The sequence below is a fragment of the Anser brachyrhynchus genome (assembly GCF_964034855.1).
Source record: "Anser brachyrhynchus genome assembly, chromosome: 2".
NCBI lineage: Eukaryota > Metazoa > Chordata > Aves > Anseriformes > Anatidae > Anser > Anser brachyrhynchus.
In genome coordinates this window covers 137,275,511-137,299,926 of record NC_137695.1, presented here as the reverse complement: position 1 = coordinate 137,299,926, position 24,416 = coordinate 137,275,511, and the positions used below count along the sequence as shown (strand labels likewise).

The 24,416-nt window shown below is 42.6% G+C and overlaps 1 protein-coding gene across 2 annotated transcripts; it reads left to right on the top strand.

Moving 5' to 3' along the window:
- The first annotated feature begins 5,750 nt into the window (after window positions 1-5,750).
- On the top strand, window positions 5,751-19,367 carry CFAP418 (cilia and flagella associated protein 418). Of its 2 annotated transcripts, none has more exons than XM_080583121.1 (6): window positions 5,751-6,224; window positions 9,254-9,350; window positions 11,806-11,876; window positions 12,414-12,479; window positions 13,299-13,394; window positions 15,173-19,367. In XM_080583121.1, exons 1-6 carry the CDS (start codon window positions 6,076-6,078, stop codon window positions 15,330-15,332), a joined length of 639 nt encoding a protein of 212 aa, XP_080439247.1. In that variant the 5' UTR covers window positions 5,751-6,075; the 3' UTR covers window positions 15,333-19,367. The 2 variants fall into 2 exon arrangements, with proteins under 2 accessions (XP_080439247.1, XP_080439248.1); XM_080583122.1 differs by lacking the exon at window positions 5,751-6,224 and adding an exon at window positions 6,238-6,479.
- The last annotated feature ends 5,049 nt before the right edge of the window (window positions 19,368-24,416 follow it).

Below are 24,416 nucleotides of genomic sequence, written 5' to 3'. Positions count from 1 at the left end.
TCCAAGAGAGAAGTGTTAAAAGGAAACTGCAAAAGACATTGCTCCTCTTGACTTTCTTCTAAGTCATTTTAGCTGAAGAGTGTACGTATACGAAGTCACACATGCAAATAGCATTCGTGTAATACATGATTCTGTCTAACATGTATTTTCCACTGACCAGCATTCTTGTACCAGAAACCAGGTACATATTATGCAGTAAAACAAAGGAATGTATCCAGAACCTCCTATGTGAGAACACCAACCCTGTTAAGTGCCACCTCTGGCTCCCCCTGAGATGCAGCATCCTGGGGACTAAGGAAGAAATGTCTGTTCTGCTGAGGGCTCTGAAACTAGAATATCTCAAACTGCTAGTTTTACCACACACACGATGCTTGCCAAAATAAAATAAATAAATAAATAAAATATTGCAAGACCTACTTAGATCCATAAAGCATTTAAAACAAGCTCCAAAACTCCTTAGGTAAAACCATGCTGAATGGCTGGACCAAGAAAACACCGTTCTAGTCCATAGAAATTACCTACAGGTAAAGTTTTACTGTCTTCTCAAGGCAAGAGCAAACTTTGGCCAAAGAACTGACTGTCTAAGTGAAAGACAACGCAAGAGAGCACCCATTTCTAGATGCCATAGAAGAAGAGACAGACCCTGGTACTTACCACAGTTATAGGTAGACAGAGAAGCCACACAGCACATAGATTCAGATTTGACCACATAACCTTCCTTAAATTCCTCTCCTCTGTGCCTCAAGACATAGCCTTTGGGCTGGGTTGCCAAAAAAAGCAGATATGAGCCTACCCCGACACTGCTCCCCACACCAAGATTCAACCACCCGAGAGGCCTGCAGAGAAGCCTGATCAGAACAGATGTGGACATTCAGGCAGCAGGAAAGCAATGTGGGAAAGACAGAGCAGACTTCAGCAGATAGAGAAATCTCAGAGAACTTGCAGTTGCTTTACACATTGCTGGCCCTAACTATAGCCAGTGCCCATCGCATGGCTCGGCCTCTTGCTGGGCACTGTTCTGGAAGGGCAACCGGTGCACCTAGCCTTTGCCTAACTGCCTTCACCAAGGCCAAAGCCCATCAGTAGTAGCTCCACAGCCAGTGCAGAGAGAGGACCCAGGTTTGCCAGCAGCACTGGCAGTTTCCCTAGGCACAGTTAAGTGTCCACAGCTCAGCTTTTCCGTCCAGGTCCCCTCCTGCTATGCGTTCAGCTGCACTGGTACAGCTGGGTTCTCCTGTGGTGGTTGTTGATGCACAGCATCATCCTGACAGAAAGGCACATGCTAAGGCAGTGCTGTGGCAAAAGATGGTAAGATTTCTCGACTTCAGTTCTTCTAGTATAGCAAGCTGCTTAAGGAGTGTATGAAAGCTACATCCATTCACAGGATTAGCCACAAATGTACCCAAAGCCAAAATAATACAAAATCAGCTAGAGTTCATACAAACGGCAAACTTCCCTTTCACGTGCATACTCACGCCACAACCCCATAGCTTACAGGCTCATTATTCCCAGCTCACAATTCATCTGGAGAATCATCCCTTAAAAATATTTTCCAGCCTTGGCAAGGGTGATGTAATACTATCACTGCTTTGGTTTCGACTCCCGTGTCCCTCGGCTAGGATGGCCTTGCATGCTGTTTGTCTCTCGCCGCAGCTGTGCAATGGGCAGCAAGTAGGAAGGATTTTTCCACAATAGCCCCCGGTCCTCTCTGCTGGATGCTTGCTCCTTACTACTCGTGTTCCACAGCTTAGGTCCTTCCTGGCCTGCCCGTTATTTTATATTTACTACTAATTATTATTTCTGTCTTTTAGATGGAAACATTTTTTTCCGTGTGATGAGATGCTTCCCCTGCATTAACCTGCTTTATCACTGTGCCTCCCTCTGCCCTACTTTACAGGGACAGACACCCTCGGTGCCAGAGAATGCAGGTGCAGCAAAGCCACGCAGCGCCTGGCAACACCATTTTTATTTGAAGTTACACATAATTATCATTGATTTGCAAGTGTGACTTTCTTGATACACTGCCGTGGAAGCTAACAGTTTGGGGTTGTTTTTTATTTTTCCAGAAATGACTTTCCAAAGTTTGTTATGCCCTCTTGGAGATCAAAATGTCATGTTTATAGGCAGTTTTCAAGACTACATCAGGTTCATTAAAAGGCTCATAGACAAGTGTTTTCTTGCTTTGCATAGTGTCCTGAAAACTTTATCCTTCCCTAGGTAAATGCCACACTGTTACACTCATCTGCAAATGGGCATGTGTGGCTACAAACATCCAAAAGTCCGTATAGTCCTGACAACAAGGGCTCAGGTTGCCACTGTGGACACATAGCTGCTCTCCTCAGGAATATGTCCCTATGCAAAGAGAAGTGGATAGCCAGGAAACAGGTGATGGCTGCTCACGTACCCTAAGCCTGAAATGATTAATTTGAGGAAAGGCTGGAAGTAACTGAAAGTTGTTCCAGTCCCAATGCCAGTCTGGTCCTCACGGCTGAGGCAGCAGTGCCAGAAAACCAAGCTGAAAATCCACGCTCTGAGCTGGCACATTTGATGGAAGGATCAACAGTGAAGTCCAAGACTGAATTGGCCTCCAGCTTATACGGTCCTCTGATCCAAGGCTGTCTCTCAGCATCACAAATGAATAACATTACGCTAGGAATCTTGCACACAGTGCTACTTTTGCTGCCAAGCAGTCTTTCAAGAAGTTGTCTCCCAATCTGATATCTTTACAGAGAATAATTTCATCCACAGAAATGCTTACTACTGGTTAAATTATGGCCAAGAATCTACATTCGGCCTGAATTTACTCGTGTTAATGCACTGCACCACTACTGGAAAATAAGCGTGGTGTCGCTCAAAATGATATTATACTGGAGTGTGACCAGGAACAGGATTAGAGCAGTAACTTGTGACTGGACGCAAGAAGTTGGACTGGTTGTAAAATGGGGCATGACCCATTTACATTTGGTGAAGGCAGCACACCTTGGTGACAGGCAGCTGCTGTGATCCTGCCTCCACCCCAGCTTCTGGGGCAAGAGCTGGAAATGCAAAAAGGGCTGCGACATGTCACCACCACATCAAGAAGGCCTCCCTGCATTCATTTCCCTCCTGGCTGGCAGCAGGTAGCACAGCACAGAGGAAATGGTGGCTTTGGTACTTCCCAGCTCTGCCAGCCTTTATCATCGCCTGAGCACTGGAGATTGATCATTCAGAGAAGGGAGCTGAGGAAAGCTCTGACTGACTTCAGTTAAGGCTCTCTTTGTTTTCCCAGAGAAAGCACAGGAGGTAAATTACCATCCTGCCCTAAGAAGTTATTTTGTCCTCATCACTGTGGTGGCAAAAGCTAGTTTTATCAACACAGCTAAGAAGGCTTGCAGTGGCTTGTGGTTTAGAGACCATGATGGCTTCTACTCAGGCCAGCCTTCCAGCTTTCTGTCCTCTCTTCCTGAGGATACACTATGAAGAGTCTTTTTTAAATAAAATTTAAAAAAAAAAAAAAGTGTTGCCAGACAAAATGATTGTTCTGCACTTGAGATAGACACTTTTCCAGACCTCAGCAGTCAGTAACCATTCTGTTTGCACCGATACAAGCCCCATGCAGTCAGCAAGAGACATGATTTGCGCAAATTAATTCACTCATCTCCTAAGAGAGGGCAAAATTCAGGATGTGACCTCAACTTCTGTCTCCTATACTTCTCCTGGCCACAGCTTAGCTGAAGGCCCAGTATGTCAGCTTCACCTCAGTGTGATTCCAGGGACTGGTCTGGAATTAATTTGACCCAGTCTCTTTGATTGCTTTGGGCTTTTCAGAAGTTTTGAACAACAAGGATCTAAACAGCAGGCAGTAATCTGCACAAAAATAATCTCTGCAGTTTTTTTAATTCCTCTGCAGAGGAATTTTAAAGATCTGTGCCTCTTTTTTTTTTTTTCTTTTTTGTTTCAAATGCTTTCCAACTGAGCAAATGCACCAGTGGGTTCATGGGAGAAGGCCTTTAGGCACCCCAACTTTGGCACCGTTATCCCGTAGACACTCCATACATTTTTGGCACCTTACAGCAGACACATTGACAGCCACAGTATTGATGGAAAAGGAAAGAAGCTGTTTTGCAGTCAAAAGAGAATGTACTCGGATTTCTAAGGCCATTTGAAAGAATGCCAGAATGATACTGGATTTCGGCATTCTTAAGCTCCTTTAAGATGATGCAGCAAGTGGTCTTTTCCACATGTGATGATGTATTTCAGGACAAGAGTTTCTTCAAGATTTTCCAAGCCTGTGGGCTCCTGATCCTTTTTCAAATTACAGAGATGATAGCATACCAGGGAGAATTGTGATTAGTTTAAACTCTCCACAGCTGTGAGAGATGAATGTACAAATTCCACCAAAAAATCCGCTTCTTCTGGATTGAATTTACCTACATGACACTGAGTCCCGACCAAGGGACCACTTAAAAGAGCTGGAGCAGCATCAACGCTATTTAGTTTCTTCCATCACATCAACCCAGGGAAGGCTCACAACTGCTCTACCCAACACATCCCCTGGCAGCGCTGCCATTGCACCGGCTGGGGTATTGAAGGAGCCCTGAGATGCGTGGGGAGGAAAATGGAACAAATAAATAAAAGCTTAAGTACAAGTGAATTCAAACAGGGCTTGCAGCTCATTACAGGGAATGCCAGGAGGATTGTAAAACACCTTGTAACCGAGAGGCTTTGCTTGGAGCTGTTAAGGACTGCAGCCCCCACTTCATCACAAATTTTGAACGGTCCTGGTGAGGGGGGTGAGTGCTGAGCTTTCTGTCAGCCGACCAGAGATGGCAGTACCATGTTTTGTGTTTAACACAGGCGAGATGCTGCTTTTATAGGGGTTTGCTTAAAAATCCTAAATAAAGCACACTCAATGAAAAAAATACTTGATTAAGATAGCTCCTAGAACCCTTTAAACAAACTGTGTATGGCTGGAGCACTCAGTGCTGATTGAGAACCTGCTAATTACCAGGTCACAGCATGGCCACAGCCACTTTGCTTGGCATGCCAGCTGGAACTGGCTGAGGCTGGATGGAACTGGTCAGAACTGGCTGGAACTGGCTGGAACCGGCTGGAACCAGCTGCAACCAGCTGAGACCAGCCAGAACCAGCCAGACCTGGCTGAAACCAGCCAGAACTGGGTGAGACAAGCTGGAACCAGCTAGACCTGGCTGGAACTAGCTGGAACCGGCCAGAACTGGCTGAGACTGGCTCGAACCGGCTGAAACTGGCCAGAACTGGATGAAACCAGCTGGAACCAGCCAGACCCGGAAGAAACCGGCCAGAACTGGTTGAGACTGGCCAAAAGCAGCCAGAAGCCCCAGTCCGGCACCACCAGCGTCCTTCCAGCCACGCCAAAGCCTGCCCATGAGTTTCCTACAGGCGGACTGGGATGTGTACATAGGAATGTACCTGTTTTTAGGTACTGAGCCCCTTCTCCTGACAAGTTCATCTAAACTAAGAAAAAAATAAAGAAATAGAGGGGCATTTATTGGGGGATGTAGTGAAGTTGAGCCGTTTCCTCAGACTCACAGCAACCTGTGAAAATCCTTTTTTTGTTTTAAGCGGACCAATACACAACAGACCGAGCTACACTAAGAATGCATTAAGCATTTAAATGCACCTCTATTTTATATCTTTCAGTTCGCCCATACAGACGAAGTCCATACCCCCGCAGTTTTAATCCGAAAACGCCCACCCCCGTCCCGAGAGGCGGCTGGCGGCGCACAGACCTACTGCGGCGGGAGGAGAGCTTACAACGTGCGTAGTCGTGGCCGAGTGGTTAAGGCGATGGACTAGAAATCCATTGGGGTCTCCCCGCGCAGGTTCGAATCCTGCCGACTACGGCCGGAGCTTTAAAGGCTCCGTGCGACTTTTAAATCCCCAATTTATTTATTTTTTTTAATTCCCGCACAGCCGTACAGGCGGCACGGCAGGCGAAGGCGTGAAGGCTCCCGGCCGCCCCCCGTGCTCCCCGTACCCCGGCGGGCTCGGAGGCTCCTCCCCTGCCGGCGGAGGCGGTGCGGGGCCGCCGTGGCAACGGGTGGCGGCGGCAAGATGGCGGACGACTTGGAGGTGCTGCTGGACGAGGTGGAGGCGCGGCTCTGCCGCCTGTCGGCGCGGGGGGCGGCCCGCGGCCCGCTGCACGGCGGCCGGGAGGATGAGGAGGGCGAAGAGGAGGAGGAAGGGGCGGCGGCGAAGGGCAGGTTAGCGGTCCTGCGTGGGTATTCCCCCTCACGCATCCATCGCCCGGTGGCGCAGTGCCCGCCCGGCAGGAAGGGGTCGGGGCCGTCCCGGGGCTCAGAGCACATCGGTGATGGACCCTGAGCACCGCTCAGAGTTTGCGGTGGTATGTTTATAAACACCCGAGTCGTGTGCCCGCAAGCCCTGTTGCTTCGGCTAATCTTTGTCCCTCAAGAGAATCGGAATAAAAGCGGCGTTAAACCCACATCAGCTTGCTTGTGAGTTGCAAACGGGTGGTGGTTAGCTCTGTAGCTGAGCCTCTGACAAATAAAATATGTGCAAGTTCTGCAATTTGTAATAGGAAGAACTTTATCAGTAGTGTTTTCAAATATTTCCTTCCGTTGATTATGTGTATTACTTACGTGTTCTGTTAACGCTCTTTCTACTAATCCTCTACAGTAAGTCCCTGCCTTGCACTGTACGCCTTTACGGATCCACTTCAAACTTGGTGATGTTCAGAATGACAGCCTCCGTGCCGACATCTTCGGGCACTGCAGGGCACGTCTGGTGGCACTGCCACCACTGCCTGCCCTCAGGCTCCTGGGTTGTCACCTGTCCCCCTCCAGAGCTCAGCAGCAGATGTAGATGTCCCAGACTCCCAGGCTGGAACATCTTGAAGATGTTCCCATCTTGAACATCGTCCCAGTCTTGAAGAGCCAAGTGACTAGTACAGGACAAACAAGGCCACTACCATCAGGCCACACGGCTGTACTTCCTCCTTGTTTGCTTAACGAACATCTAAATTTAGTCAATCTTACTAGAACTTTTAAAAAGCACAGTTTTCTTTCTCAAGAGTGACTTTGCTGATGGCTGGCTGATGCAGTGGTACTGGAAGCCTCTCTTTCTCTGACAAAGAACTAGTCAAGAGCAGGTTCAAGAGACATGACTTCGCACTTGAGTGAAAACAAAGTGCCAGTGATTTCTCTAAATGCATACAGGTTGGCAGGAATTTCTTCAGAACCCCTTTTCAGAATGTTTAGATTGTGTTAAAGCACTGTTGCTCCACCACCAGCACACTTTCTGTGAACTTAAACTTTATAAAATTACTGCCCATTGCAGTGTTTTGGCTAAGGAGTCCTTTTCCATGGATCTGCCAGTTGCTTTACAAAATTGAAGGTGATGCTTCCTTTCAGTACCCAAGCAGTTGGCAAAATACTCCTCTTTTTTTCTGGGATCGCAGTGTTGTAGAATTACTGTATGCAACTATTTTCATATTGAATTTCCTAGTTTTATTTGTGAGAGACTGTTATTCACCCGTGTTGCAGCTAAACAGTTGTCAGCACTGAGTTGACTGGATTATGCCAAGTATTCAAATTCAAAACATCTCTGCTGTAGCTATATCTTTTTTAACATTTTTTCACTTTTATCCCAGCTTTTACAGTCATAATGTATTACAGTCAAAATGGCAATGTGTCCTTCACTAATTCAGTCACAACTCTTATGACTTGTGTACTGTGCTGAGGAGGAAATCAGTAAGTGCAAACATGTTTCAAACCCATTTTTCTAACAGATGCTGTTTGTAAGAGTGGCACAGATTCTCCATGAGCCTGAATTCTGCCTGTGCATTTATTCATTGTGTAGAACATACATATATACACTGTCTGATTTCATAAATGTAAAGAAAGCTAGCATTGCCCGTGAAGCAGCTTTCTGCCAGTACATTAGCAGCCTGGCATTGACTTCGCTGGATTCTTTCACTGACTGTAGGTCCACAGTGAAGTATGTTTCTTATTATCCTTTGAGGCTTCTAAGAAGGAGATTGATCCTCACTGCTTCCTCAGTTAAGTCTACTCTTACTGAAGTGTTCAAACTGTGATCTGTGCAGTTCTCATTGTCACTTCAGATTCTTCAGATCCACGGAAATACTCATTGAATCATCTTTTTGAAGCAGGAGAGAGAGCACAACTTCTTGTGGACAGCTGTGTGAAATGGCCCATTTTTTTATATGATGACAGTCATATTGTACGACAATACATTTGCACAGAACGTGAGCACCCCATTTCAAACAGGCCAAGAAAGGTGAACTTTCCAAATGTGTCCAGCCTCATGCATCTAGCTTGTAAGGATTAATGTGCAATTAATCCTATAATAGTATGTGTGAGTAGCCTTGCTCTCTATTCGAATTTCAACTGAGCTTGTAATTTTGAACTGCTAACAAAAGCTCTGAGGTTTATAAATTATAAATTATGGATTATAAAATAAATTCAAACACTGCTGCTCCACTTGAATAGAGTAAATAAAAAGCCTTTTTTTTTTTTAAGGGAAACTCTGTGCGTTGCCATGTTGGAGGCATGGGCTTTAGTAAGCAGATTTACTGTTTCAAAAACAAGTTGCCCTGGTTCCAAACACAATACTGAGGAACGAGTTCAAATTTGCATACAGCAAAACCAGACATCCCTCCAAACACAGCTGTCACTTTTGCTGTGTATTAGTGCTGTATTTTAGCACCATCTGCTTTTGAGATTGACTTATGTTATGCAGCTTTGTCAACCCTTCCATAGGGACAGTAATAGTACCACTTTCAGTGGTGATAGACCACCAGTGAAAGTCTGCTACATTTCCATCAGGGGCATCTGGAACAATGTCTATTACCTGAGCCCATTAGAAGGGATGAGTGAGGCATAAAGCCTGCCAATTTCAGAACGTTATTTCAGTGTTTTAGAGATTTCTGTGAAAATCAGAGCAGTACAATAACCCAATAACCCTCAGTATGTGCAGGATGGGGTATATTATCAGTGTTTTATTCAAGCTTTCTCTATTTTGCTTGTTTCTTTATTTCCAAATAAAAGAAAATAAAGAAACAAGCAAAAAGAAGGCTTATGATGGGACAGGACAGTTCAACAGGAACTGAAAGTCATGATCTGGACGGCGTACCTTGGATAGTACGGTAATTTTCGAGGAAAAATGTAACCAATTTATGTTTTTAACTTGCAGTTCTTTATAGCGGCTCTGATCACATTACAAAATGGAGGTTGATGTGTTTGTTTTTCAGATCAGCTAAAATGTTCATGAGTCCTGGCAGCAGTGAAGAAGATATAGATGACGTTATTGATGAAATCTGTAACGACAGCTTTGCCAAAATGCCTCTGGTGAGTATGAGTCTGGAAAAGTGCAGAAATTCAACAATGGAAAGAAAAGCACCACTAACTAAAACTGGTTTAAACCAAAATTGAATTAAAGTAAGCTGTGGGATAAACTTGGAGAATAAAACAGGAAGGAAAGCACAACAGTTCTATAGTGAAGAACAGGAGAGATATAAAGAGATATTCTTATGCAGGCGGTAGCAGGCAATTAAAGGAAATGCTAAGTCAGGATAGAGCATAGTGGCAAATGTCAAAGCATTATCTAAGTAAACACTGTTTTGAAATAAAGGATGCAGTTTTGTCTTTTTTCTTTTCTGGGATAAGCACTTAGAACCATAGAATACAAAACAGTTGACATTGGAAAGACCTTGGTGAATTGTCTCGTTCAATCCTTCTGCTTAAAGCAGGGTCAACTCAGGCAAGTTGCTCAGTTAGGTTTTGAATTTTGAATTAAATTTTCAAGAGTAGAGACTCCACAACCTCTCTAGTTAACCTGTTGCAGTGATAGCTCATCCTCACAAGAAGCTTTTTCTTATGTTTAAGTAAAATTCCTTGTATGTCAATTTGTGTACATTGCCCCTCCTCTTGTCAGTGGGCACCACAGAGAATAGTCTGAATACGTCTTCATTACTTCTCCCCAAAATACATTTTTATACATTGATGAGATTGTCCTGACCTTTGTCTTCTACAGGCTAAACAATGCCAGCTCTCTTGGCCTCTGTCAGTATGTCAGGTGGTCTAAAGATCTTAATCACCTTCAAGTTCCTTTGCTGGACCCATTCCATTATGTCCACATCTCTTTTGTATTGAGCACAGCACTCCAGACATGTCCAGGAGGCCAAACCTGGAGTACTGCATCTGGTTCTGGGCTCCCCGCTGCAAGAGAGAGATGGAGCGACTGGAGACACCAGCAAAATGCCGTAGAGATGATTGAGAGACTGGAGCTTTTTGGGAGAGGCTAAGAGAGCTGGGACTGTTCAGCCCAGGGAAGAGAGGGCTTGGGGCAGTCTTAAATACTTGATGGGGGTAGTAAACAAGGAGCCAGACTCTCCTCTGTAGTGACCACTGACAGGAAAAGAGGCAATAGGCACTAATTAAAATACATGAAATTCCACTTGAACACAAGAAAATACATTCTTACTGTGAGGATGGTCAAACACTGGCACAGGTTGCCCCGAGTGTTTGTGGAGACTGTCTGGTGTTATTTTCAAAACCCAACTGGGCACAGTCCTGGACAAGCAGCTGATGCAGACCCTGCTTTGAGCTGGAGGTTGACCTGGATGATCTCAAGAAGTCCTGTCGAACCTAAATGATTCTGTGATTCTCTCTCACTGGTGCTGAGTATCAAGGAAGGATCACTTCCCTCAACCTGCTGGCAACATTCGTCTTCCTAACGCAGTCCAGGATGCTGTCGGCCTTTGTTCCTGCAAAGGCACACTGCTCACGATCAGTTTGTCACCAACCAAGATTCCCAGGGCCTTTTCTGCAAAGCTGCTTTCCAGCTGGTCAGCCCTCAGTGTACACGAGTGCACGAGGGTTCTTTCTTCCCAGGTGCACTAGTTTGCATTTTCCCTTGTTGAATTTAAAGATACTTCTCTCAGCCCATTTCTGCAAACTGTTCAGGTCCCTCTGACTGGCAGCCATACCAACCACTCCTCCCAGTTCTGTCATCTGCAAATGACTTCTGGTGTTTGGCAGCAGGAGATGGAGATGAAGCCACCAATTTACATAGTCAAGACAGTCTGAAAAAGAGAGTGATAGAAGGCATTGAAAATTGGTTTTCTTTTAGATATCATCAGTAGAAAGTTGTGTGATTTATACTTCCTATATATACAACTCCCAGTGCAGATTCTCTTTATTTTTGTAACATGTTTGTTTTCATTTTGTTTGGCCTTGTTCCTTACAGGATGACTTAATATGAGCCAACAAAAAATGCTTGTATACCACAATAAGTTTCTCTTAGTGAGAGCAAATTACACCCGTCAGTAAATGAGTATAATTTTATCATTTTATATCCCTCGTGTTTCCAATTTAGGATATATAATTGTAGCATTCTAGAATTGTGATAACCTGTCTTATGTGCAACAAATAAACTTCTCAAAAACAGTGTCCTTCTGATAATATAAGACCTTGATATGTTTTCAATAAAACCTCAGAAACTCTGAGGGAGAAGATTCCTAAATTAAATATGTTTTTAGAGGCAAAATTATTAGAAAGAGGGTGTGAAGCCAAAGTGATCGGGTAGTGTTCCTTCAAGCAGAGATGGGAATTCATTATAGGGAGAGAAGCCTTGTTAACAATCCGTCTGTAACTTCAGCAGATTTTGTCTAAAAGAGCCTTACAAATTCTTAGTCCCCAACTTCTGTTACAGAGATTTTCTGGCTCTTGCTTTTTAAGTAAAACAGAATATTGTTTTACTGCTGAAATGCTGCCTTTTATTCTTTGATTGCTTTTTAAACAGAAATTGAAGTCTAACTCTGCAAGACTCACACCTGAAAACAACAGTGCTGCTGTACAGACTCACAGGAGAAGGTAAGTGATAAATGTTTGGCTAGTTGAACGCACCTTGATTATAGCTCGTTTTCAGCCTGGTGGTATTACTGATGATTAATTTGTATTGACATCAACTAAGAAATAAACTGAGTACTTAGAGAAGCTTTCTTTAAAAATAAAGATAAATAGGAAGTTAATTTTGAAGAATTACGAATGTGTTTTCATGTAGTCAAAATTATTTACAATTTAAGTAATTATTGAACAACAGCATCCTATCAAAACCTGCAATATGTAATCACATGTAATTGGCATAGAGAGTGGTTATCATAGAGATTTTCTTTGAACATCTTATCAATGGAATTTTTAAAATTCAATAGTTTGTAAGCATTTGGATGTTTTGCTTGTATTCAATAAATACTATCTTAGAAATACCACGACTTTAAAAAACTAGAAGGAAATCTTGCTGAAAAGACAATGCTTGAAGTAGTGTAACACATAACTGTTAAGGAAGCTATATTACTTTCTCTAACATGTTTTGCTATAATGTAAATTTTTTTTTTTATGAAATCCATATAGGTGCTGTCCAGTGTACCTGGGTGGAAGCTCTTCACCAAATGGCATAGGAACAAATATTTCAAAAAGGTAAAAAAAAAAAAAGTTCTACTTGCTTTATCATTATTTTTAATCACAGCTGTGTTTCTGTGGTGGTGCAGAGTTCTGAGTTTGAACTGTACAGGACAGCCCTGTATTCGTTTGAATATATGACTGCCTGTAACTGCAGTCTGAGTCAGCTCATCCCTTCCAGTCCTTTGTTCTGGATCACAAAATCTTTCGTTCATCTGAGGAGTTGTAAAATGTGTGCATATGAGACAAGAGACTACTTCTGCTGTATAGCATTGCATTTTTTCTGCTGCTTATCAGCTTTCTGTGTGATGCTGCGTATGACACTTAAATCGTTAGGCTGGTTTAAATCATCCCAGAGCCTGAACTGAAGATAGGCAGCCCAGAACCTCAACTGAAGACAGGCAGAGTGCTTTGTAACTGCAGGAAAGGTACTTTAACTGTAGGGAAGGTACTTTAAATACGTGTGTCCAGTATCCAATAGAACGTCATTGCATTTATATCTGGGATTTTTTGTAGTAAGTAATTATGCACTTGATGAATGTGTGGATGGTGGTCAGGTGCCATAGCAGTGAGGAGGACGAAAGAGGATTTATCTGGAGAACATCAGTTTATTTGATATATTCAGTGGAGTTAGGAACCTGTAGAATTAATACATGATCATATAGTTTGAACATGTACATAATGAATGTACCAGATACGTAAAAAATTAAGATTATAGGTTAACCTTGCTTCTAGTATTTTTGATTGTGTCTGGTTTTAAAACAGTAATGATCTGTGTAGCCTCTCTAATTATAATAAGCTCTTGGAGATTTTTGTTCTTTTTTTGTCTTTGACCAGAACATGTGATCAGCTACGTTGTACTGCTTGCGACTTCAGCGTGTCACTTTTCAATGACTACATCTGGGATCAGTCCTGTGATTATCTTTTTTTCAGGTATGTCTCAGGTGGGTTTGGTATTAGTATTGTGTTACTGTGCTTCAGGGCTAGATGGGAACAGGAAATGTGCAAAGTCGTTAGCAGCCCTGTGTTAACTAATAAGGAACTGTTTGGTAATCAGTTAGGAAAGTCTGCAGGGAGAGGGATGCAACATCTTCCACAATCTGTTTTCGTGCCTTTCCATTTGTTCCCCATCACTGTCCCTCTCAGTTTTTAAAAATAATTCAGGTTTGATAGATCAAGAGGCAACTTTACTGCTGAAATAAGAAAATAGTCTGTGTGATGTGTTGGCCTTTGGTGTGCCATTGCAGGATGCCAAAAAATTAATGAAGTACCAGCATGTACTTCTCACCATATTCTCATACATACACGAACTACAATTGTTTTAAGTCAGCTTTTCTTTTTTCCAGTATCAAGCATTATGCTGTCATGTTCAGTAAAAATCAGATAGTTTGGTTTCTTAACAGGCTTCTTTTTGAAACAACTGGAGAGGTGGGATTTTTGTTTTCTTCTTATATAGTGAAGTCTTTAATCATTTCATTTTTGGGGTAAGACTTATAATTAAGGGGTTTTTCTGTCCGGCTTCTCTAAAACTATCTAACGCCAAGACTTAGTGACGTGTAGCATAGAAGGCATGCTCCAAATACAGACATCAAGTTTAATTTCTCCTTATTTTGGTGCATTCTCTTTATGTGCCTCTTCACACAGGGAGGTAGTGGATGTGTTCAGAGTATGTTCTTGGCCACCAGGGGGTGTAACATCTGGAACAGAACAGTAATGGATAAATCATCTCATTTTCCATTATTTTTCTTATACTACATTATAGGTAGCTAGAAAGGTTAAATAAAAATATAGTTCTTCTGTTTATTTAAAGTCTAAATTTCCCTGGTTCTGAGATCTTGAGTTAATAACTTAATGACACGAAAGGCTTTAATGTCAGATAATTGTAATATTGATTAAAACTTTTAATCTTTAGCAAAATGTTTATTTTGGCTAATCTGAATTTTAAAAAGTAAAGTTGATGATTAAATGCTCACCTCCAATTAATAGATGTATGACCTCTTTTGTTAAAAATTCTTTCTTTGTTGTTTGTTTATTTGTTTGTTTTTTATATAACTGAGCTTACCAGTGTTGCTTTTAAGCATTTCAGTGACCAGTAATTGATGGCAGGAAGGACGTCATGAGAGGAGGGATAGTTAAAATACTAAATTTTCACCTGCTTTTTGAAACACCTTGGGTTTGTAATAGCCATACCAACTCTTTATTTGTTGTGCTGGATGCTTGCACAGGAATAATTTTTGGTTTGATGTACATTCTTCTCTTTTATGGCCATTTCAGTCACTTAATGACCATCTTGAGAAACAGCTACAGATAACATTTTTAACTCTGTGGTTATATCCCTTCTGTATAGGGATTTTTACAGTAAGCTTGATAAGACTAATATATTTTTGGATAATTTCTTGGTACGACAGTTGACTTTACCTGGTTTTCTTCCAAAACTCTTTCTTTGGAGGCTGAAGGAGCATCTCTGAACCAAATAGAGGACATTGCTTACAAAAAGATTACACTTCAGCTGATCTGAGAATACAGAAACTACACACTGAGTTCCTGTCTCAAGAAATGATTGTGTTCAAAACAGAATTTAGGCATCTCTCTAAATTCATTCATGACACTGGTACTCAGAAATATTCTTAAGAGCTTTTCTAAATTAAAATGGCCTCATGTCTTTTTTCTTTAAAAAAAATGATTCTAAACTGAACTCATTTGATTGACAGGAATAACATGCCTGAGCTCAGTAAACTAAGAGCGAAGATGATAAAGAAGAAAGGGTCACGAGCATATGCTTGTCAGTGCAGCTGGAGATCCATTGATGAATTAACTGACCTCCAAACAGACCAGCAGCTTCGGTGGGTTTGTGGTAAACATGCAGAATGAAATCTTCTTGTGTGTGGTACCCAATTCTGTATGGAAACAGGTCACAGGCTCCATTTGTTTCCTACACTGTTTTCTGACAACAGAGGGAAACCTGGATATTTGTACCTAGAAATAGATGGCAACACCCAGAGTTCAATCCAAAAGCATTTTTTCACTTTGTCTTTCAAGCAATATGAGGAGTTGGACTAATAAATGAAGCAACCTATTTGGAGGCTTTCTGGAGACTAAATGAGTGAAGTTAAAGCTCACATTCAACAGTGTTAAAGGAAGGAAGAAGAAATCAACAGGTTAAGGCACAAGGCAAAGGGTGTGCTCCTCTTATCCAGAAGAGAGCCTTATTTCCCCTGTCTGCAAAATGGTGGACTCAAAACAGTGGGCCACGATCTAGCCATTTCACACAAGCATTTGAATTTCTACACAGAAATTAATACTGTTCTGCTTTTCTCATAGCTGTTAATGAGCAAATGGTTGTAGATCTCTTTAAAAGTATGCTGCAAGATCAGCTCTCTTGTCAAAGGTTTCATTCAGCACACCCCAAAACTTTATTTTAGCCAACAACAGCCAAAAACTGCAGGTGTTGGAAATTTCCTTCCAGTTTGTACTGCTTTCTTCAAAGCGCTTTCTGCTGACTCGGGACTTTTACTACAGTGAATTTCTTGGACTTCCCTTCAGCCTTCACTGCAAGAGATGAACAGGTTATTGTGCAATTATTAAATATTTTGTAATTTTAAAGATATTCTGAAGAGTATATGACACATCAATATTTTCAAGGGAAAAAAGTTTCAGGCTTTGAAGAGTGAGAAAAAATATATATCTCCACTGAATTTCAAATTTGTTTTTTTGTTAAGTTTCACTTAGCTTTCACTTCAGCTTCACTTCAAAATATTACATATTCAGAAAGTGTAACTGTCCTGTTGCGACACACTCCCTTCCCCCAGTAACTTCATAAAACTACTTCCAATATGTCGTTACTTGGTGAATTGTCTTGATTACAATTCATATTATGTAGCTTATGAGCTTGTTCTTTTCACTATGTATAAATAACACAGGAGATGGATTCGGGTTTGGGGAGAGGAGAAAGAAGGCGAGGATTACTAGTCCTGGCAATCATTACATTGAAAAGTTTCCCAAAATGGGAAGTCTGTTTGTGTTTTTGCTATGTGGTATGTGAAACTGTACCGATAAATTCAAAATTGCTTGCTTTGTGCAAATTGTAGGCATACAGATCATTTCAGCTTTTGTGAAGTTTTGCTCATGGCCCTAATCCATTCATGATCAATCTGATCTTTTTCTGAGCTTTTTCAAAACAATTGCATGGTCTTTCTTACAGAAGTCATCTCTTGAATCTATAGCCTTGTCTGTATCCCTCTGAAAGAGCAGATCCTGGTAGTGACGAGAGGCATAATGTACTCTGCATCCTGCTCACCTTCCACTTTCGTGAGTGTTTTTTAGAGCCTGTGGAGGACCTGCAGTGTGCCTGGGAGGCCTAGCAGTGCTTACGTACACAGTGCTTTGGTGCTCTAGAGTCCATGTTCCAGTGCCACATGTGGCCTTGCTAGTAGGCTGAGAAGAGTTGGGTTTGGAGAGGTACTTCAGCCTCTCTTGGCATAATAGAGTACGCACATTTGGGGGTCATGTATCGTTTTCAATGCAATTGCTGTTTCAGACAGCAATTTCAACTGCTTAAATTCTAAAACCACAGGTTCAGGAGACAGGCAGACCAGAGACCATTTTGTTAATGTCCAATCTGCTATTGGAAGAGATCAGCTGAGCTTTCTCTCCTTTCTGATGAGATAGCCCCAATGTTAGAAGTAAGTGTTCCTGAGTTTTCTTCAGGTGTGTCTGAGCGATTTCTGCTACTGGAGAACACCAGTGCTCATGGTAAGAGAAGAATGCAGCAGTAGCACTTAATTTACTAGCAAGCTCTGGAAAAGAAGAAACCCCATTCTTCTTCCTGAAGAGTAATGTATTTCAAAAAGTGCTAAGTTGCCTTGGCTCACCTGTCCCAAGACCATTTGAGGCTGATGACCAAGTAGCCCCATAGGATGCTGTTTTGGCCTGGATTTCCACTGGAAGTTGTGCCATAATGTGGGGAACAAGTTAGGCTTGCAACTTGTGAGCAGGAATCAGGGGAAGTCCTAACAGGCATCTGAGTTCATGAGACCCAGTCTCATGTGACTTGGAAAAGAAGCATTTCTCCTCTAGCCTGTTTTAAACAAACAAACAATAGTCACCCCCCTCTGGAACAGTTTGCACTACCAAGCATGTGGAGCAAGCCAGGCAGAAACAAAGTTCAAGGCATCCTTCTTAGTGATTTTTACGACAAGAAGATGGCCTGCAGTACTTGAAAAAGGGAGGCTAGGAAGGAATTGAGACAAAAGGACTGAGAGTGTAAGAGAATTAGCACAAATATCAGTTGATACCATTAGTCAGTAATACTCCTGGGTCATCTCATCCCCCATTCTTCTGTTAGCCTAGAGAGTTGCAGAATTGTTATCAAGCAATCATATCACTAACACCATTAAGACCACTCCAAGCCCCGAAAATGTTAGAAGATAGTCTTTATTGGTAAGTGTGTATGGAAACTTGAGCATTCCCTGAAATCATCATGTTTATTCAAGTGTACTTGGTTCTGGCCTTGATCAGAGTGGTGGGATATGACAACACTTTGTCCAGGTGAAGTTTTAAATGTGCAGAAATGGTGCTTATTGTATTGTTTTCCATTACAGAATTCAGCATATTCCAAGATCTGAGAATAGTTAGTGTGTCATTAAATATAATTATTTTGTTGGAAAGAAGAGTGGTTTTTGGTATTTGATTTCCCTACTTTTGCTTTCTTCGGTGTTAGATGTTACAAACCACTCCAAAGCCTTCAAATGAAAAGAATGTAAAGGAATGTAAATTCGGAGCTTGCACGTTTATTTGATGGTATTATAAGATTGCAAAAAGGTTCTCAAGATGTAGCCCAGACCTTATATGATACTTCCGTGTCAGTTATCTGAGATAGCAGGGATTATATAAACAATTTTGTTGAAGAATGCCATTCAGCTGTTGTCAAACGGAAGTACTGGGGAACAGTTTTCCCAAGTATAAATGTGACCATTGTTTTCCTCCAGTTTTGGCTTTGGAAGAAATAATACCATTTCTGTTTGTGAAGCGGGCAAGGTGAAAACTTGAGACTTTCATTGGGCTTGGGCGGTATGCTTGGAAATTTTCTAGCCTGCAGCTTTAGTCTGTAGCAGATCCCTCAACAAAACAGAAGCAATGAAGTATGACAAAAGGAGAATCGACGCAAAAGCTTGCACTTGGAAATGTAGCTGGTGGTTTAATGTCATACCAACTTTTCCAAATCAGTGTTCCTGCAGTACTTCTGGATAGGAATCAAATTCTGATGTACCTAATACATTTTTATAGCTTTCCTTTATGAAATTTTAATGTGCTGTTCTATCTCACTTGTTCTATGTGCAAACATAGATGTATGTTATGTAGGGTGTCCAACCCAGACTCTGAATATAGCTCAGAAGAGCAGTTATTAAGGATATTAGCCTGCCATAAAATTTAACTTGCAGACGTGTAATAGCATTACATATGGCAAGCTCTGCATTGTATAAAATTGAATATATACATTTCTTATTAGCCATTTCAGTTTTGTACAGAAGGTATTCTGTAAATGCCAGGCACTAGATGCTTCCACGTGTTAGAAGACTGCTCACTTCTCTTGTTTCCTGACATGTGAGTCTTTGGGCCAGGTCATGTAACCAGCACATGTGGGAGTCACACAGTAGGCTATGTTGGGAGCTGCATAGGCAAATTCTTCTTCCCGACAGGCTTTTTTTGCACAGGGCCTGACCAATTTTGCCTGTTGTGTGACACCCGATAACCACAGACAGATAACTGACCTGTGGGGGATGGAAATAAAGGAGCGTCAGGTGCTGCTCATTTGTGAGAGCCACATGTGATGCCTGGGACTGGTCATGTGTGCATTAAGTATTTTTTGAATGTAGACACATCAATAAAATGCAAAGTTGGAACAAATCTGAATTGTGTTTCTTGTAAACTGTGACTCCAATGTGTTGTTCCTAGCCAAGAGAAGACTTAGGAAAATGGTGCAGGACCCTGTTTTCTCTGTTGGAAGGGTTATGAAATCCCCCTACTAAAAAAACATTGTCCAAATCATAAGAAACAAGTAAGTATGTGGTTGTTTTCCTCACATCAGTGGGGATGTAGCAAGTACCCAAGAAGTAAATAAGCTTTATCATTCTTTACCAGATAACGTGGACAGCACATTAAATTAGAGCGAGTTCATAAAAGTGCACTTACCACATTTCTTGGACATTTATCCAGGATAAATGGCAGAGCCAATTGCTGTGGGAGGTGGCACACAGCTAAAGCTGCGGACTGGGATGCTGGTACCTTGGTGTATCAGTCAGGGCAGGTTACCACTAGTTTCATGCTGGTCCCTTAAAATTGCAGTGTCAGTCCAGGAATCACAGCATTTGCAGTCCCCTGGATCTTGCTGTAGAAAACTTTTCTTAGTACCAGCAAGAAGTTGCTCTGTGTACAACAGTTAGAATAAATCTTCTTTCTCCAGCATGAAGAAATGGTGTATAGCACACAATAGAGCAACAGACATAAATATCTCCTATAAGACACTTTCCATTTGGACTCTAGGTGTTGGTGCTATTCAGGCAATAATTACTTCACAGACTGAGTAGGCAATGTGGACGTGGTAAGAACACAGGAAACACTGGCTCACGAGTACTCCTGACTTATCTTACGACTTGTAGTGTCACAGGGTGTGCTTAGAAGGTAGCTCCTATGTTGAATTCACATTAATTCACTAATTCTGCTGTGTTAGACGTGCTTTAAAAGATGTCATTGGGGGTAAAATGTGATTATACAATCTAGTCTGTAGAGGGCAGAGCAACACCGCTGAGCATTACAGGTCAGGCTTCTGCTTCGTTAATACAACCTCATATTTGGTTTTTTTTTCCTGGAATAGTGAAGGTTTACGTTCAGCCAATCTAGGCTTTTTGTACTTGTTTTCTATTGATGTAATTTTAAATTGGGCAGCTAGATCTGTGGCAACTCCACTTGATTTTTGTGTGATTTCATCCAAATTACTCAAGTGGTCCTTAACTAATACGGAAGCAGTTAATTTTTTTTAGCCCTTAGCTAAGGAAGCATATTAAAGAATACGTGTGTATATGTCTATAAGTATATGTATTTTTGTTTATCTTCTAGCAGCCTGAGTGGAAGAACTAAGCCACCTTCATAGAATCATCACAGACCCACAGAATGGTTTGGGCTGGAATGGACCTTAAAGCCCACCCAGTTCCAGCCCCCTGCCATGGGCAGGGACACCTCCCACCACACCAGGTTGCCCAAAGCCCCATCCAGCCTGGCCTTGAGCACCTCCAGGGATGGGGCATCCACAGCTTCTCTGGGCAGCCTGTGCCAGGGCCTCACCACCCTCTGAGTGAAGACCTTCTAACATCTAATCTAAATCTCCCGTCTTTCTGTTTAAAGCCATTTCCCCTTGCCCTATCCCTACACCCCCAGACAAAGAGTCCCTCCACAGCTTTCCTGCAGGCCCCCTTTAGGCACTGGAAGGCCCCTGTAAGGTCTGCCTGGGGCCTTCTCTTCTCCAGGCCGAACAACCCCAGCTCCCTCAGCCTGGCTTCATAGGAGAGGTGCTCCAACCCCTTGATCATTTTTGTGGACCTCCTCTGGCCTCTCTCCAACAGGTCCATGTCCTTCTTGTGCTGGGGCCCCCAGAGCTGAACGCAGGCTCCAGGTGGGGTCTCAGAAGAGCAGAGCAGAAGGGGACAGTCACCTCCCTCACCCTGCTGGCCACGCTGCTTTTGGTGCAGCCCAGGATACGGCTGGCTTTCTGGGCTGCAAGCACACATTGCCAGCTTGTGTTGAGTTTCTCATCAACCAACACCCCCAAGGTCCTTCTCCTCAGGGCTGCTCTCAACCCATTCTCCACCCACCCTGTATTTGTGCTTGGGATTGCCCTGGCCCAGATGCAGGACCTTGCACTTGTTGAACCTCACGAGGCTCACACAGGCCCACCTCTCAGGCCTGCCCAGGTCCCTCTGGATGGCAGCCCTTCCCTCCTGCATGTGGACCACACCACACAGCTTGGTGTCATCAGCAGACTTGCTGACGGTGCACTCAGTTTCACTGTCCATGTCACTGACAAGGGTGTTAGATAGTGCCAGTCCCAATTCTGACCCCAGAGGAACACCACTCGTTACAGATCCCCACCTGGGCACTGAGCCACTGACCGCAACTCTTTGAGTGCGACCATCCAGCCAATTCCTTACCCACCAAGTGGTCCATCTGTCACATCCATGTCTCTCCAATTTAGAGACAAGGATATCATGGGGGACCATGTCAAATGCTTTGCACAAGTCCAGGTAAATGATGTCAGTTGCTCTTCCCCTACCCACCAATGCTGTAACCCCATCGTAGAAGGCCACCAGATTTGTCAGGCACGATCTGCCCTTAGTGAAGCCATGCTGGCTGTCACCAATCACCTCCTTATTTTCCATGTGCCTTCACATAGTTTCCAGGATGATCTGCTCTGTGATCTTATCAGGCACAGAGATGAGACCGACTGGCCTACAGTCAGTTCCCTGGCTCTTCCTTTTTTTCCCTTTTTAAAAATGAGGGTTATCTTTCCCTTCTTCCAGTCAGAGGGGACTTCACTGGACTGCCACAACTTCTCAAATATGATGGAGGACCTCCAGGATTTACCTTTCATTCAGACCAAATTAATTTTCCCTGAAAATGTCGTTAAGCAATTTTGGTAAGCAGAGCTTGTGTCATTTAGAATCTCATAATGTCCAATACAAAATTTATATAGCACATTGCCCAAGATGTGAAAAGACGGCAGGTCGTATAAAGAAAATAGTAAAAGGCCTAGATTCAGAAATGCCAAAAGGTTGTTTCTGTCTGTGTAGGAAAGCAATGTGGAACATGGGAGATGCTGCACAGCATCTGACTAATGGCAGCGAGAATCTCCCAAACACCCGCATCTTGCGGTTCATCAGCCATTAGCCATGGATAACGTCTTAGTGAAGAGTGAGTTTTAAAAGGCTGTGTCAGCTTGAACTCTCGTCAGGTTCTTTGGTAGGTCAGTAGATGGAAGTAAATATGATCGCCATGATCTCCATTAGCCTGTGAAGTTAGGACTATTTCTGTAGTTAAAAAGTTAGCGTCGGTGTCTGAAGCATTGAGGTGCTTTTGAGTAGAGCACAGATATATATAAAACATAAAATTAGAACTTGCTTATTTTGCTGGCAGAGAGTATCATCTAAATTTAGCCTAGTTACACCATAGGTGAGTGATCTCTCACATTTTTTTACTTCCTTCCTTCCTTATAGGAGAAACAGTTGAACGAGAAGTTTTGGTAGAGAATGTAGTAACAAGCAAGGCTGAGGGGCATACTGTGAAAAGCTGCATGTAGAAAAGTTTTGTGGAGACATTTTTTCAGGCAAGAAATAAGCATTGCTTTGTGGGTGGGGTATTTTTTGATTTGTTAGTTTTTGTTGGTTTGTTTAGTTCTAAACTAAAGCGGACACACCTAAATAGAAGAGATAAAAATGGTGTGCTGCAGGAGGAAGTTCAAATGACTGCAAAACATTTGCCAGCAGGAAGGACAAAAACCTCATATGGGAGGTGTCCCCTTCTGGAGACTTGTGGGATGACTTACCTGCAGTCCTAGGGGTCTGGCCCAGAAAACGGGGGTGAATCCACCCCCATCCTCTGCCCTCGGTCACTTCCACACTGGGACCCTGAGCTGCACAGTGAACCAACGTGCAGAGGAGAGGAACTACATCCTCAGAGAGTATCGGTTTGTTTGCACGAGGATGCTGTGCTACAAGGACAAGTGAGCTGAACACGACTCGCTTGAGTTTGGGGGTTTTCCTCTAAAAATTGAGAGATGGGCTTCCTGCAGTTTAAAGCTGTTTACCAGTGATAAGTTTTAGGTATGAGCTACATTCATTCAGGGCTGCTAAAATCCTCTTAGCCAGTGGTTTATAACTGTTATTCAAATATAAGCAAATGAGCTTGAAGTTTTTCATGAGAGTTTAGTGAAACTGAAACCCTTATAACTTTGGAGCTTGCACTAAAGAACTGGGAGGCAAAGAGGAAGACATTTTCATATTGGTCAAACAAACGCATAATATTCTTGCCCCAAGTACCCTAAATACATCTACTTTAAAATGTGGTTGTCTACAGAGAGGGAAAAAATGCTAACTAGGTGGTAGGATAGTCATAAAGTGTCTACTGAATTTTTCAATCTCTATTTAAAGGCAAGCAATATGGCCTTACTATGAGATAATTAAATGTACGTGGTAGTAATTAAATTCAGTCTTTCAGCTGAGGCAGAGAAGCTTTGGGATAGTCAGCACTCTGACTGCTCAGAGGACTCTCTCCTGACTGTGCTGATGTAAACAGCGTTCACAGGAAGGGGGAAGCAGCTAGCCCAGACAGGAAGATTGAATTTAGTATCAAACTCCTTATCTTGGCAGAGCGGACTGCTCAGGATGCCGGTAAGAAAAAGCATGTAGATAGCTTCAGCAGAACAAACTGATGTGAGTGCTGCCTGTGATAGCTGCTTGCCCCTTCCTGTGAAGACCTTCACATCAATGTAATCAGAGTATGATCTTGCGCATGCAGAAGGATTTAGGAAGAGATTATATCCGGAGGCTGGTTATCCAAAATAATGCTTACCATGGTGTATTATGGTCTCCTGGAAGTGACATGTTACTCTCACTTGCAGGAAGAGATTGACTTGGACACTGAAGTAGGAGGGCGTGTGTCTTTTAAAAATAAAAGCTTCTTCATAGTAAGAGTCATTATTAGTCTTATTACCCCTACAGAAGTATGAGCCTTTCCTGAATCCTAATGCTATTCCGCACTGCAATATCTGGTTTAATTTTTCGATGAGGGGTTTTGTAACAGAGCTGGCACAGACCAGTTCCACCACTTTGGGGGTAAGAACTGTTGCAGCATTGGTTTACATGCTTTGAATCAGTGAAACATCTGGTTTACAAATGTAAGATAGAA

Coding starts and splice junctions, on each gene's coding strand:
- CFAP418 (XM_080583121.1), top strand. CDS start 6,076: ATGGCGGACGACTTGGAGGTGCTGCTGGACGAGGTGGAGGCGCGGCTC. Junction 6,225..9,253: donor GGGGCGGCGGCGAAGGGCAG/GTTAGCGGTCCT, acceptor TTTGTTTTTCAG/ATCAGCTAAAATGTTCATGA. Junction 13,395..15,172: donor TGTGATTATCTTTTTTTCAG/GTATGTCTCAGG, acceptor TTTGATTGACAG/GAATAACATGCCTGAGCTCA.